General features: G+C 40.8%; 2 protein-coding genes across 2 annotated transcripts; both read right to left on the bottom strand.

Moving 5' to 3' along the window:
* Positions 1-282: 282 nt before the first annotated feature.
* LOC112285689 (uncharacterized) lies at positions 283-5,676 on the bottom strand. The gene is made up of 10 exons (XM_024526685.3): positions 4,263-5,676; positions 3,916-4,014; positions 3,662-3,754; positions 3,438-3,542; positions 2,885-3,034; positions 2,669-2,767; positions 2,201-2,329; positions 1,790-1,969; positions 1,235-1,351; positions 283-943 (listed from the first exon to the last, which is right to left on the bottom strand). Exons 1-10 carry the CDS (start codon positions 4,530-4,532, stop codon positions 785-787), a joined length of 1,401 nt encoding a protein of 466 aa, XP_024382453.1. The 5' UTR covers positions 4,533-5,676; the 3' UTR covers positions 283-784.
* Positions 5,677-6,353: 677 nt separating this feature from the next.
* LOC112285688 (V-type proton ATPase catalytic subunit A) lies at positions 6,354-13,786 on the bottom strand. The gene is made up of 20 exons (XM_024526684.3): positions 13,342-13,786; positions 11,939-12,065; positions 11,642-11,697; positions 11,371-11,427; positions 10,947-11,058; positions 10,658-10,695; positions 10,327-10,428; positions 10,024-10,080; positions 9,784-9,855; positions 9,472-9,573; positions 9,263-9,325; positions 8,949-9,081; positions 8,706-8,812; positions 8,364-8,558; positions 8,118-8,204; positions 7,767-7,871; positions 7,496-7,593; positions 7,293-7,371; positions 7,027-7,115; positions 6,354-6,686 (listed from the first exon to the last, which is right to left on the bottom strand). The coding sequence occupies exons 1-20, from the start codon at positions 13,417-13,419 to the stop codon at positions 6,572-6,574; spliced, it is 1,872 nt and encodes a 623-aa protein (XP_024382452.1). The 5' UTR covers positions 13,420-13,786; the 3' UTR covers positions 6,354-6,571.
* Between the last annotated feature and the right edge of the window lie 781 nt (positions 13,787-14,567).

Below are 14,567 nucleotides of genomic sequence, written 5' to 3'. Positions count from 1 at the left end.
GTTAAAGCCCAACTCACAAACATCCAATGGAAAATTCCAGAATGCAGACTTGCAGCAGGAACTCTACAATCAAATACCGAAACCCACAATTCCTTTCAATCGAAACCACTCCAAACAAACAGGCATTTCCTCACACCAAGAGACAATGTGTAAATGAATAAAACATCAATCCCACAAACTAGAACGGAAACTTCAAAAATTGAAGAATAGTCCACGACTTCAATTTGAAAACTGATAGAAATAGATTTTCTCGTAAGGTAACTCATTGCAGCTTACACCTAATAAAAGACAATTTAGAATAACAGTGCTCAATAGACAATACATGATCGCAAGTAGCAACCAAAAACTGTACATAAATATAGCGAGCTTCCTCCCCAAATAGATGTATCAAGAATCACTCTGGGTGAAAATGGGCCTTGTGTAAATAGCTAGACCCTTGAGAACCAAGAGAGTGATCCACTCACAAATCAAAGAATGAAACGAACAAACGGACAATTAATCTGCTTGCCCACTATCCGTCCTTGATCTTGATACTTTGAAGAAGGGCCACGTGGGAAACTCCCAAGTCAACGTCACTGCTGCAGATAGATGGAAAAAACGAGCACAGGTAACAAACTTGTCGCAGCAGGACTTGCCACTGCATCCAACTTTCTGATGGCTATTACAAGACAGTCTACACATGCCCGAACAGAAATGAAGACCCATTTAACCAATTCTTCATTATTCAAGAAGCCATACATCCAGCATTTCATTCCAAGTGTGGTTTACCATCTCCGATTGCACCTCACTTTAACTCCTTCAAGTCATCAGCCACTTTCAGAAGATGGTTGATATCAACTGATGGATAGTGTTGAAGAAGCTTCAAGTTTGTTGTAAAGTCCCCTGCTAAAAGCCGGCTTCTCAAGCAGAGAAGCATAGAGCAGCAAACTCTCAACAAGATTTCCTGTAAAAAAACGGCCTAAATGATTTAGAATGTAACAATAAAAGCTAATAAATTAGCCGCTACGACTTCAAGTATACATGAAAACGACAGACTTCATAAATACTTCAACAACAGTATGCACGACCTGGACAATGTCACAGCTTTTCAGTGCCGCTGAAGCTTGGACAGCCACAAAAACTCCAAGCCTATATAATGGTTAAGATTGATTTTAACAATGTTAAACAAGCTATCAGCGAAATAATAACAAGAAAAAACTAGCTTGCTTGATGTCCAAGTAGTTTTTGAGCATACCAATGGACCATCGGGATTACTGAGAAGAGAGTCCCAAAGTCGAAGAGAATCAGCAAAGTTGAACTCTTGCGTTAGCAGCAAAGTTATCCATCTGAAAGCGTAGAATTGGGGGTTGACCTGTGGACACATAAAGGCAATTTAATCCTCAACCACATTCTATAAAAGTACACAGAACAGAACTTCTAAGAGCAAGCAAACACGATTTCAAGTATCCGTGATCAGAGTACAGACGCAGTAAAAGCACCAAATGCATCAACTTTTGATAGGAAAGGATGGGAAGACCAAACGAGCTCTTCATAACTACTCAGAGTTGCTCAGGTTGCTACGTACTGCCCCATGCCCATGCCCATGCCTAAGCTAACCATGCATATTGTTGTACCTGCTCCAATTTAATGCTTATTTGATCAGCATTGTTTCTTGACTAAGACCAGGCTTGGTGAACACTGTCGCTTTCTATTAATAAAATGGAAAGCTAGGTTGTAAAATCAGAAAACCCCAATCCAACTAAGATAAAACATGCTCACAATAAGGATACAGAAACCTGCGTTAGGATACCTTTGAAGTGATTTCTAAGTGCCTCCATAACTCTTCATCATGCTTCCGTAGCAATTGAGTCATCTGTGATATGGTAGACCGGATCCCCACAGCACTATTGTCAAGTTGCTGACAGAAATGATCTCTGAAGTCACTCAGCAGCTCCACAAAACAGAAAAAAGAATCTTCCTCTGCATGTTTCTGACCAACATACAAAATTGCCCATCAGATAACGTCGAATATCTCTCCAAACAGAAATTCCTAAACCATTTTTGTATAATGAGGACGTAGCAATAAGAATCCTGAAAGAAATAAGGTAAAAGTACGTATCTAATGTGCATGACATGGACGTGACTAAGCAAGAATTGGAAGGTAAGAACTGCTCAATACGTTATAGCTACATTCCTAAAAGTAGATGTATTGTTGTCCTACCGAGTTGAACTCATCAATATCAGTCTTGAACACATAATATAGCGGAGCTAAGACTTCGTTCATCCCTTGCACATAGCGGATTCCTGGGTTCAATTTAGCAAAAATGAACAGGATTCTCTTGAGTGCTTCCTGTTCGACATGAGCATAAGATGTAAGCAAAACAGTCAGCATACGAACATATAAGTTCCATTTACGACTAAGTACCTCAAAGCCTAAAAAGCTACAATTTTTTTTTTTCAGAATCAAACATTGTCGCTACTTATACATGAGCACGGTGATACAACTAAGAATGACTCATCAAGAAAAGGAACATAAAGCTATTCAAAACCGTCTTCAGGCCCAGAAAAATGTGATGTCTGACAAGAAACAGGAATAGATCACTCTGGGCAGGGAGCCCAACTCTAGGAACTTTCCAAAGGTACAAGGTTAGTTAAGATATAAACAAATGTATCGGCAGTATGTGAGTACTTGGTTCTCTCGAGCAAAGTCATTGTCTCCACAAAAGAACTGCATGTCTGGATGTGTCCGCTTCACATCACGGTTGATTTGCTCTGCTAGCTCAGTATCCTGTCAATTCAAAATAAATCAATGGAGGTCATTTAGGATCTCGACCTATCCATCAACCAAAATCAATACGGAAGTTGTTATGAACCCAAGTCGAATGAAAAAGTTCAAAGGGAGGACCTGGAAAAATTGATGCCAGACACTTTTGCTGCCAAGACTCAAAGGGTGATCATCATGCGAAATTTCATGCCGCTGGAGAGGACCTTCCAATGCCTCCAGCTCTGCTGCCTTCATGGCTTCCATCTCCTCCTTTCTTCTAGTAACCTCCGACTGCAACCGGCAAAACGAGTTCGATGTCAGTAAAAAGCATCACCATTCACCGCATTGCAGTACAACGTTGCCCATGAATTGTTTAGAGATGCGGCACTTTCAAGCCTAAGCTTCCTTTGTGTACTAGTGACTACAACCCTCATCACGCGCTTTCGACATTCTAAAATGTCACAATTAAATAAGATATCATCAGATTTACACCGCACAAAGAGATGAAACAGAATTCCTCAGAAATATCAGGTGCACGTCTAGAGTCATGAACTGCTTTGCTAAATTTTCTGTTTTGAATTGAAGTGCTATATAAGAGAAACGCTTAGTCTCCAGCTTCTTACAGGTGATTTTCATAGAAACCAACTCCAAATTCAAAATCCAACGAACAATCAGTACAGTAGAAGAAGCTTACAGGATTGATTATCATCTCCTCCCGAAAAACAGCATATGCGGCCCGCTTCTTCTCCAGTTCCGTAGCCCAATCATCTCTATTTCTTGACAAATAACCAAGCAGAACCTATTCTCACAGCATTGACAACATGCCGTCACAAGACCAGTTTAATAACAAGACACTCGCAAGTAGGAACATAAGAGATAAATGCAGTGGAGTAAACAAGAGCTCAATGATTGACGTACCTTCCAAGTAATTGCTCGAATGCCTCCAGAATCAGGAATTCCTTGGGATGTTAAACGTTGCAGTTCTGCTAGGTGTATTCTTCTCCTTGACAACTGGAAGAAGGCAGAAAGATGCGTCTTAAGCAGTAAGATGTCAAAGTCAACTCCAAACAACTCATGAAATACAAGAGAGTGCTATAAATCAGGACAGGATCAAAAGAAAACAGCAAAAAATTATACAAAAACTTAATCGTAATTGACATAAAAGGACATACCTCAGTATTGAAAAGAGATACCCGATAATCAAACGACGAAGGGCTTTTTACCACTTTGTTTTCGTCAGTGTATGAGGAGGGTTCCGAGTAATCAGCATTCTGCACCGCCATAATTGTCTATGTTAAATCAGATTTCAAGAGATTCAGTACGAAACAGACTCGACTAATGCTCTCCTCAAATAGACTAACATTACTCGGACAATAATACATTCCAATTCCCCGCACACAGTCTTTAGAAATCCAGTCAGGTAAGAGCTGTTGTGCAAGAAAGGATTCATGTCAAACATGCTGAACCAAGGAACCTATAGAAATCTAGATATCCTCAGGGAAAGGACAAACATCCATGCCTGAGTAGGCTGTGTAGCCGAGCCAGTTGCATCACTCTCTTCTTGTGTTGCTGCAACCTCCTTCTCAACCTTTGCTATACTACTTAATAGATCTTCCTGATCCCCCGTTGACTTGCCTACTGGCTCCATTAGCGTAGCAGAATTTGATCTTTCGCCAAAGGAATATGAAGGCTTTATGGGAGACCTGGGCTTCGATGTCCAGGCTGCACTGTTGAGCCATGCCGGGACTGGCTTCGGGTTCATGCTGCTACCATTTCCTGTGGACATCATCGGACCATAAAGAACACAGCGTGATATTAACCCTAATTCTAACTCTACAGCTTTTTCGACTTTTCTAAAAATGATTCTACGCTTTCCAACCAATTTGGTTCTGCAAGTCGCTACTTGCTGTTGAAGACAAGATAAACGTATCCCAGGGAAAGCTTCGGGGAATCAAAGAGCAATCTGCAGCTCCTGGGTTTCCAGATATAATGCACGAGGAACCAAAAGAAGGTGAGGCATAAGGTCCTCACAATTCCCCTAATTTGCCCTGCTCTCAGAGCTTCTCTCCCACATTGTCCGTCGTTCAACACTTGCACCAATACTCAGCAGAATTACCGATCTAGATCTAGGCCCCTGAGCGCTCAATACAACAAACTTGACTTGACTAAAAAGATCCTCTTGGGCATATCGCAATCCACGATAAAATTCCGCCACAGCTTGAGGCTGTTACTATTCTCTCCTCAACTGATAGCTTGACTTTTGATAATGAAGCATATCTGATCAATACCGAATGGAATGTATATCACCAAAGCACATCCAGATAATTAACCTCCAACCGATTTTCGCAACTGCTTCGCTCTCAAATAGCTCTCCACTTGCTCTCCACTCCAGTGAAAGGGTTAACGCTGAAAACAATCAACTGGCCAGCTAGTGTAAAACATTGGAGGAAAATCTTCGCAACTCTGCAACAAAACTTCGAAACGATGACCTAAACTTCGTTTGCCGATGAAACTTCAGTCTTCACAGACTATGAACCCGTAATCCTCGATATTTTTGAGCAGAAACGCGCTTTTCTTCGCAAATCAAAACAGAGAAAGAAAGAAAGAAATCCAGTTCAAAAATGTTTTTCGAAACCTCGGCACCCTCGCTCTCAATCATAAAACCCCCGATTCGTCCAAGATGCCTCACAAAGCCGCAACTTCACACCGAATTCCTCTCCGAAAGCTCCACACCATGAGGCGTCTGCTACTTCACAACAAGAAATCATGCCAAGCCCCTCGCATTGATCGATCAAGCAGAGCGACCACAGCAAGGCCCGTTTTGTCGAAGCTCAGGTGACGCACTCTTCCTCCATCTGCAAAGCTACCAAGAATGTTGAGTGCGGGGGTTTCGTTTAACCGAAATCACCCGGTCTATTCGCCACGCGTCATTCCGTCTACGCGATGTCTACTGCCAAGTCCGGTGGCCTCAAGCATTATTCGTGAACAGCCGGTCGCTATCCAGTTGGCTATTCATCCAGAACCTGTTGACAGGACTCCTAAGGATTTAGAGTTCAAACGAGGATGCAGAGAAACTTACCACTGCCTCCTCTACTGCTTAACGTTCAAAACGGATTTCACACGCCATAATATCACTTTGGTGGACGAAAATCCTAGCGGCTAACTCTAATTATGGCAGTGTAGTGAAGCTTCTGATGACATGGTAATAGAGGATTTTCGAGACCACAAGTCATTTGAATTGCATTCGCGACAATTCCCAAAACTCTACTTGGAAATGTGTAGTTGCAGATGAGCAGTGTACAACGCAAGCTGAAAGTAAATATCGTATTTGTATGTAATAAGATTAAGTCTCAGTATATTAATTACCTTCTCGTCTACAGCATTAGACTTGGTGATCAACATTACTAAGGGTTGTAATCCACAAAAGATCAATTAGCAATGCAACACCAATACCACATCACAATACCGAAAGATGAGTCTCAAACTTAATAACAAACAGTTACATTATGCAAACAAAGTTGACAACACAAATGTCACATCCACATAACCTAGCACTTCAATATGTTGTCAGTTACGAAGTCAATGAAGGTGCAATCATTAGTCTCGAGGATGAAAATAGGCATCGCATGCAAGTTCAATTACCAGATCTTGGTACATCACTGGAAAAAAGCTTAGTGATACGAGAACATAGCACAACCACATCAACCGGCTGTTTGCACAAGGAACAATATTGAAATAATGCACTCCACTACAAGCATTTCGCTCTACACGACAGTGCCAAAAGACTCAAGTTTTCCCTAAGGGAGAATAGTTGTAAAATGGCACCACTTAGCGGTACTCATCCTCTAGGTTCCTGAAACCAGCCGTCAAATCGTCATACAGCTTTTTGTACCTCGCAGTCAACTCATCCTCACCATCAGCGGGGTCCTCAAACTTCATTGACCTGAGAAATCACATGAGGTTCAGTGTTAGTCTAGAATAATGGAGGTTGACGTCAAATAGAGGGACCGAGGCAGTTCACGGATTCGCGGCGGAATATTTATCACAATGAAACATACTCTCCTTCAACAGCCTTTAGGCAACAATCATGAAATAAAATAGTGAATGACAGGAAACTGCATAAAAAGTGATTGACAACAGGGACTTTCACTTCCAAAACTGTTCTGATAAAGTATAAGTGTTTTTTAATAGACATAGCATGCAGTTGCACCTTGTTGAGAGAATAATATCATCCACGCAGTCCCAAGATTACAAAACTATAACGAAGGAGAATAAGGACTTACACCAGGCGGTAGATAATATCACTCAAACGCTGCTTGATGATGTTGTAGGTGATTTTCTGTCCCTCTGAGCCAGCAGCTCGCTCAACAGCCTGCAGATGAAATCATCGCTCATTAGTTTTGGAATTTGTAAACATACGAGTTGAGATACAACCACCCAATCATCAAAATTTGAACAACTCAAAGATTTAACAAATTAATGAATCAATTCAAAAAAGAGGAGGAAAAGATAAATAATAAACAAAAACATTTTGGAATAACGAGCAAACCTGATTTGCAAGAGTGTTGAAGTGGACAATATTACGCATCATCCACACAGACTTGTAGAATGGGCAGAATTTGTCATAACTGTCACGTATGAGAGGACCGAATCAGACATGGAGAAACACACAATCGTCGAACAGGGACACAGAATAATGAAAAACATCTACCCAACAAACATCCTACACAACAAAATTTCAACAAAGCTCACCTGCTAAAAGCATTCTGCGCCAAATAGTCCTCTCTCAAGAGTTTAGCAACTTCCAAGGTGATTTTATCAGTTTCTGCCAAAGCATCCTTTCCAACAAGCTGCAACAGACGACAACTTACTATTACCTTCGCAGGAATAGGCAGGAACGAAGACGAAATGATGACTAGAAATTCCACCTGGCAGAAAGGTGCCTTCTCAAATATAAAGACTTCGCTATTGAAATTATATAAGATACGAATAACCAGACTAGCATAAGGTTGAAATGCCTCACCTGCACGATCTCGTTCAGGTCATCCTCCCGCTGCAAAACCTCACGAGCCTTCGTCCTGATCCCGATAAAATCAGCGTCGAAATTTTCATAGAATCCCTCGAGAGCCTGGGGGGCACAGCATGAAGTGTCAGCTTAAGTGAAGATAACATTCTGAATTATATCACCAAAATCTTATTACAATACACGCATTCATACGACATGCAAACCACAAAGTTCATATGTACAACGAGATAACATTAACATAATAAACACATTGGAGGGCGAATAATGAGGTCTTTGGATGATATGGGAGTAAGAAACTGAGATCAAAACTCATAAACTGACAACAGGATGCAAAAAATAACACAACACCTGAGTGTACTTGGAGTAGGAAATGAGCCAATTCACAGCTGGAAAATGTTTACGTTGAGCAAGCTTCTTGTCAAGTCCCCAAAACACCTGACTCCACATGCATTTAACATCCATTTTTCAAGTAACCACATAAAAAATGCATTCAGGATCAATGCTTTGCTATCTCAATAAATCTACGGTGAGCGAGTAATTCTGAAATTGACGATAGGATGTAGCACAATCAGTGCAAGTACACAAATGACTAACCTGAACAATACCAAGCGTAGCTGCTGTGACAGGGTCCGAGAAATCTCCTCCAGGAGGAGACACTGCTCCGACAATAGTAACACTTCCTGTACGGTTTGGGCTTCCCAGACATTTCACTTTTCCTGCTCTTTCATAAAAGGAGGCCAACCTTGCAGCAAGGTACGCTGGGTAACCACTGTCAGCAGGCATCTCAGCCTGCAAAACCACAGAGTAACTGCATGTCTTAGAGTCTGAATGACATTGCATGGACAAAACCTGCCTATACTGTCCATAAATAAATACATGATACTAACAAGTTTGAAACCCTAAAAAAAACACCAAAGGAAAGTCCTGAGAACATACAAGTCGCCCAGAAATCTCACGAAGCGCCTCAGCCCAGCGAGATGTAGAGTCTGCCATCATACTGACATTGTAACCCATATCCCTGAAGTATTCTGCCAAAGTGATACCTGCAACAGGAAACAGCATTTGCATAATGATGCGGAAGTATGCGATCATACAGGATAGCATTTCAAACATCCAAAGAGGATGAAATGGTTTCATACAGCACCTAGAAAGTAGAGTCTCAGAAGAAAAGAAAATAACCTGTGTAGATAGATGCTTCACGAGCAGCCACAGGCATGTTTGAGGTGTTGGCCACGAGAGTGGTACGCTTCATAACAGACTCTTCACGACCATCAGGTAAGGTCATTGTCAGCTGTGGAAAATCCATTAGTACCTACACACCACAGCTCCAACAGTTAACTACATACCATGGCATGAAATATTATCGTATTACCACACTCAAAAATATGATGTAGCAAGACAACTTGATAATGCACAAGTTTTAACAACAGCAATACACATTGTTATAAAATTGAAACCCATGCTTCAAGAAAATTGTCCAGGCAAGACCACACCTCAGCCATTTCATTCCCACGCTCTCCACAGCCAACATAGACAACAGCATTAGAGTTGGAATACTGCACACAGCAGCACATAAAATTAGAACCATTTCAAGGAAATCGTGACAGCTCGCAGTATCTGCAGCTTATCAACCCAATAAATTATGGTAAACAAAGACGATGCTTTACTATGTCTCCAAACACAATAAGGTGAAGCCAATCACCTTTGACAGAGCCTGACTAATAACTGTTTTCCCACAACCGAACGCACCAGGAATTGCACAGGTACCTCCGAGGACAGATGGAAATAGAGCATCCAGAATACGCTGTAAAGGGGAAAACGGAGTGGATCAACATACAAACAGCATGATAGCTGACTCATCCATGAATTAAATTCAAAACAGAAGATGATAAACATTGAAAAATATTAAAATCTGAAATGGTTCAAGCATAAGCAACTGATAAAAACAGGTGTGAAATTAGTCACAAAGCATGTACACAAATACCTAAATGCAACTAAAATTAGCTGACCGTACCTGGCCCGTGAGCAAGGGAGTGTCAGCGGCGAGCTTCTCCGCAACAGGCCGTGGTGTACGGACAGGCCAGGCCTAATTCCAACCACCAGAAACATGATTCATAAAATGATAATAAAGTATCAAATTTTAAGTCTTCTTGTTTGTGGTCGCCTCAAATTAGTACAAAGTAACTTGCTCCATCCATTGGTGCTTTAAAGACAGACACACAGACACACACTCAAATAATTGAAAAAGCTTTACCTGAAGCATAGTGAACTTCTTTTTCTCTCCCTGGAACTCCAGTTCGATAACTTCATCCTTTAAGTCCCAAATATAACAAGTTTAGTCCACATCTAGTTTAGCTAGCAGCATCCTTGCACAAAGATTATTGAAGATTGAACAAAGTTCGCCAAAGATCAGTTAAACGAATTGAAAAGAAGTGTGACTACTTCACTTAAGCCCGCACGTGCTACAAATTATGGTCTATTAGGTTCACTTCAACCAGTGGGCCAGTTTCAGAAATGGAATGCCAAATTTTGCAGATCAAGATCATGAAAGTCCAACCTGTATCGAGTACTCTCCTTCAGGAGCAATGTAAGTAATTTTTCCCATGGAACCAGGTGGCAATCCCAGGTGATGCTCAATCAAACTATTCTCATATACAGTCTGCATAATTCATAAAACCAAAACAAAGCATCAATAATTGTATCAGATTGCAACTTCGCAGTCAAAAGCTTATCAAGCAGGTTTACATAACAAGTGTAAAAAGTAAACTCAAACCAAAAGCAATGGTATTGCTCCATCATCAGATTCAATCTTCTACACTGAAGGACGCATGTGACGTAATAATGATTCACACTCAAAGCACCTAGTGCGTAAAAGAAGCGTAAATTACCCCATACAAATCACCTCCCGTAATAGCATCACCAATACCTGACACATTGGCAAACAAGTGAGCCACAAGAAAATGAGGAAAGCTATATACAAACATTGGCTGCACAAGTCTTGAGTACAATTTCAAATAGCGATTTCCAGAAAACCTAATCCAAATACAAGCACGCTTGGATAGAGCAGTACGAATTTGAGGAAGTATGACAACAAGCACAATTTTCTGTAAAGATAAACTGTTTTTGCTGAAAGAGAACAGATACTGGTGAACAGACCACAAGAGATAGCAAACTCACTCAAGCCTTTAGGTTTGAATTCCCACTGCCTCTTTCTATCAAGAGCAGGCACTGCAACTCCACGAGGAATATACACATCCTGACACTGAAGTGCAATAGCTTTCAAAGGCCGCTGTTCAAGGAAATACCACAAATATCGTGTCAAAGGAAGTCTCTTGACTAAAAGTAGAGATGATAACATTCAAGTAGACAGATGTGCATATTAATGCATATACCAGAACGCCATCGAGATGTACTTCTACACTTCAGTAATTCAAACTACATTTTACGAAGAGAAAAACGTTTCGTTAAGGACAGAGCAAAAACTGTAGTACGTGAACAAGTTCTTAAACAATATAAACTCATATAAGAATAGAACCTTAAAAACAGATGTGTAAGTGTGCCAAGAAAATAAAGCGGCTAACGGTTGGTATTGAAACCACACCTGAATTCCATCAAAAATATTCTCCAAAATACCTGGACCTAGCTCCACCGAAAGAGGCTGCAATACTCAGGCACTAACTGTGAGCACCAATTAGCCCTGAAACCTGTTTGCAGGATATTATCTAACATCACAAAAATAAGAAGCATAAATGGTGAGAAATCGATGCTCCAAAAGAAAATTGCAAGCAAATTTTCATGCAACAGCATCCATCTTCTATTAAAAGATTTTTTAGCAGGATTAACAAGTACATTTGCAATTCCCAACAACATACCTTGTGTGTTCTCAAAACCGGGTCATTGACCATCAATCCTGCTGTTTCTTCGTAGACTGCACAGTAAATTCAGTTTCTGTTGGTTTTTGCAAGCATGAACTAGGAAGTACGGAATCCTCAGCTGCTGATTAGCAACAATCGAATGAGACAATGTCCTATCAAATTCCAACTGCTTTACAACTAAACATTCTAGAAACGTCAAAATCCTCACAAGAGAACAACCATTTCAAGGTAACATTCATCCCCGAAAATTCAGCTGAAAGAAAGACATCAAATCTGATTACAATATCTCTGCACCTTGAATTGTAGCTGAATCACCCTCAAGGCGAATGATTTCTCCTATCAGATTATCGTGTCCGACACGAACCAACTCGTACATCGCGGCTCCTCCCATGCCATCAGCAACCACCACTGGTCCGGATACCTAACATGAATTTGAAATGTCGATGGGAATTAGCTTGCAGTCCAGATACTTCAAACATTCTATATCCACAATTCATCGACTATCCATGATTATGAGTCTCAACATCGAACAGATGACTTGTTCCTGACTGTAATCCGAACCAATGCTGAGCTTCCAGCCAAACTTGCTGAAAAGCTCTCATTCAACGACAGCCCATCTCGATCCGCATGCATCACGTAGCAGCAAATAGATACAGTGTGACGTCCACTCTTGAGATCGAGAATGTCCGTAACCGGAACATAGAGACTCTTCATCTTGGCTATTATGCAACTTTCTCTGTTGTTGTTCTTGCTGGAAAATTGAATACTAAGAGAAGTAAAGGTGGAACTTTCGGCAAACAGAGGTATCTTGAGAAATTTGGAATAACGATGAAATAAACAAACAATCAATGCTATATATGCTAACACAAGCAAAAACCTACTATTCGTCCTACTCACAAAGATTTCGCAAGTCTGAATAGAAAACCTGCGAAAACTAAAACTCGGATAATCCATCGCCAACAGCTAAAATCAGACCAGAACTAATAACTAAGAACTAAACGAGACAAGAAACTGACAAGAACTGTATAATAACTGCTATACGAAAACAACCGCAGCTCATCCAGAATATAAGAAACATGGTAGACAGCTATACTACTGACAAGATTAACTCAAATTTTAATTGCCAATCTCACAAGAAAATAAGAATCGTATCACAGTAACCCGAATCCACAAATCAATTGAAAATTTAAAACTATTGAATCACGTTGCTCGTCTGTAACATACAGATTAAGAAGCGGGACATCGTCAGGACAAATCTATGATATGGAAAATCTTGTACTCATCATGGAACATGGGGAGACATTCTACTAAAATAAGTAATGCAATCGATCCAAGTAAGTGTTACCGTTAAAGAGAGCTTAACTTCCTCATGTAAAACGTGCATATCTACACTACCGTGATCCTCTCCACAACTAAACAGCGAGATTACTCACAGCGAAACATCCATCAAATCATTACAGACAGAAACAACGCTGCTCCAAGACCTTGCATCTACAAACAAGGCTCGCTCTACTCCGCCAGTTCACACCCGTAATCAATGAGAGATGGAACTACCGAAGATCTCCATCAATCTCACCACTAAGCCCATGCGAAGCTCCAAAACATCTGAAATAGGAGCAGATGCTACATCCACAAGAGAATCTCCTCCCTCAACTCTGCTAGAAATTTGAGGAGTAAAAAGATCGGAGCGAAGTTACCTTGCGAACATAGCCGTACTCGCTTTCATCTTCGCCCTCCTCGAAGGTGACGAGACGCTCGCCATTGATGGCAGGCATGATAGCAGAGCACAAGGCAGTACAAATGCGACGTCGATCTGATGCAGAGACAACGCAATGAGAGGGGCAGAAGTGCAGCCCGGGGGGGGGGGGGGCTAGATATGGCCAGTTACGAAGCAGGGCCTTCACCGTTTAAGTCGCGGCAGAGTTTGTGATGTGAAGAACCCAGGCTGGCTGGAATGAGAACTTAGCTGCCCTCTTTCCCTTTACCTCCTCCTCCTCGTCCTCCTCCCTTTGTTGCGTATGTAGAAAGGGAGAAAGAAAGAGAGAGTGAGAGAGTAAGAAAGAGAGCATAGCCCCGCCTTGGCCCCTCCCCCTTCAACGTAGGTTGGCTTTGAACCTCACCCACTCTCCGTTTATTCTATCAGTCGGCAGTGTTCTAAGAGCAGCATGGAACTGCTGACCTCGTCTGTTGACACCTCCTCTCTCTCAGCCCCACCCCAAACCCTTCCGTGCACCAGGGCCTCCTCTTCGGGTTCTCCATTTCATTATATTGTTTTGCACAATGTCCAGGGAGGGGAAGTAGGGAGGGAGGAATATTTTCACTCCATGCAAGTCATTAATTACAACACAACCATCCCCAATCCCTTCACGTTCAACTCTACTATCCTCTGCACTTATAAATTTCTCACTGTCAACCACCTTTGACGTTCAACTTTGATACATTTGTTAATATGTTTGGACTTTGTAAAATTGTAAAACTTCTTTGCAACGTTGTTCAATTACGTTTGAAGCATATACACGTTATTGTGTTGAAATTAGCATCCTTGACCAATCCAATAACTGCACATTTTTTTGCCTCATTAAATTCATGATGGTGCGATGTGTTGTGGCCAATACAAAGTAATATTTTTCAACCATAATGGACATGTTACTAATTGTGAAATCACTCATTCCAAACAACTGACACGGAGCCTTGTGAACTTGATTTAGAAATCTCCTATACAAAATGTGACCACAAGAATATGCAAGTAAATATGCATGTTCATAACATAGTCTTAATTTTTAATATAAAATAATCATTGTGTTTGAAATTTTATTATTTTCAAAACCACACTTGTACATGATTTTTTTGTAATTGATTATTAATTAATGTTGAAAATTTATTAATCACGTAAGATTAAAAAATATAACTTTTAAAATATTTT

This window comes from Physcomitrium patens, chromosome 8 (genome assembly GCF_059467195.1).
Source record: "Physcomitrium patens ecotype Gransden chromosome 8, ASM5946719v1, whole genome shotgun sequence".
In the NCBI taxonomy this organism is placed as follows: Eukaryota; Viridiplantae; Streptophyta; class Bryopsida; order Funariales; family Funariaceae; genus Physcomitrium; species Physcomitrium patens.
The sequence above is the reverse complement of the archived record's forward strand: the minus strand, read 5'-3'. Positions and strand labels throughout refer to the sequence as shown.

Excerpts from the sequence above, each read along its gene's own strand:
- LOC112285689 (XM_024526685.3), bottom strand. The coding sequence starts at position 4,532 with ATGATGTCCACAGGAAATGGTAGCAGCATGAACCCGAAGCCAGTCCCG. Across the intron at positions 3,035-3,437 it reads AGGAGATGATAATCAATCCT|TCGGAGGTTACTAGAAGAAA; the intron begins GTAAGCTTCTTC and ends TGCCGGTTGCAG. Across the intron at positions 944-1,234 it reads GTAATCCCGATGGTCCATTG|GAAATCTTGTTGAGAGTTTG; the intron begins GTATGCTCAAAA and ends GTTTTTTTACAG.
- LOC112285688 (XM_024526684.3), bottom strand. The coding sequence starts at position 13,419 with ATGCCTGCCATCAATGGCGAGCGTCTCGTCACCTTCGAGGAGGGCGAA. Across the intron at positions 9,082-9,262 it reads GTGGGAATGAAATGGCTGAG|GTACTAATGGATTTTCCACA; the intron begins GTGTGGTCTTGC and ends TGTGGTGTGTAG. Across the intron at positions 7,116-7,292 it reads TCAACACTCTTGCAAATCAG|GCTGTTGAGCGAGCTGCTGG; the intron begins GTTTGCTCGTTA and ends TTTCATCTGCAG.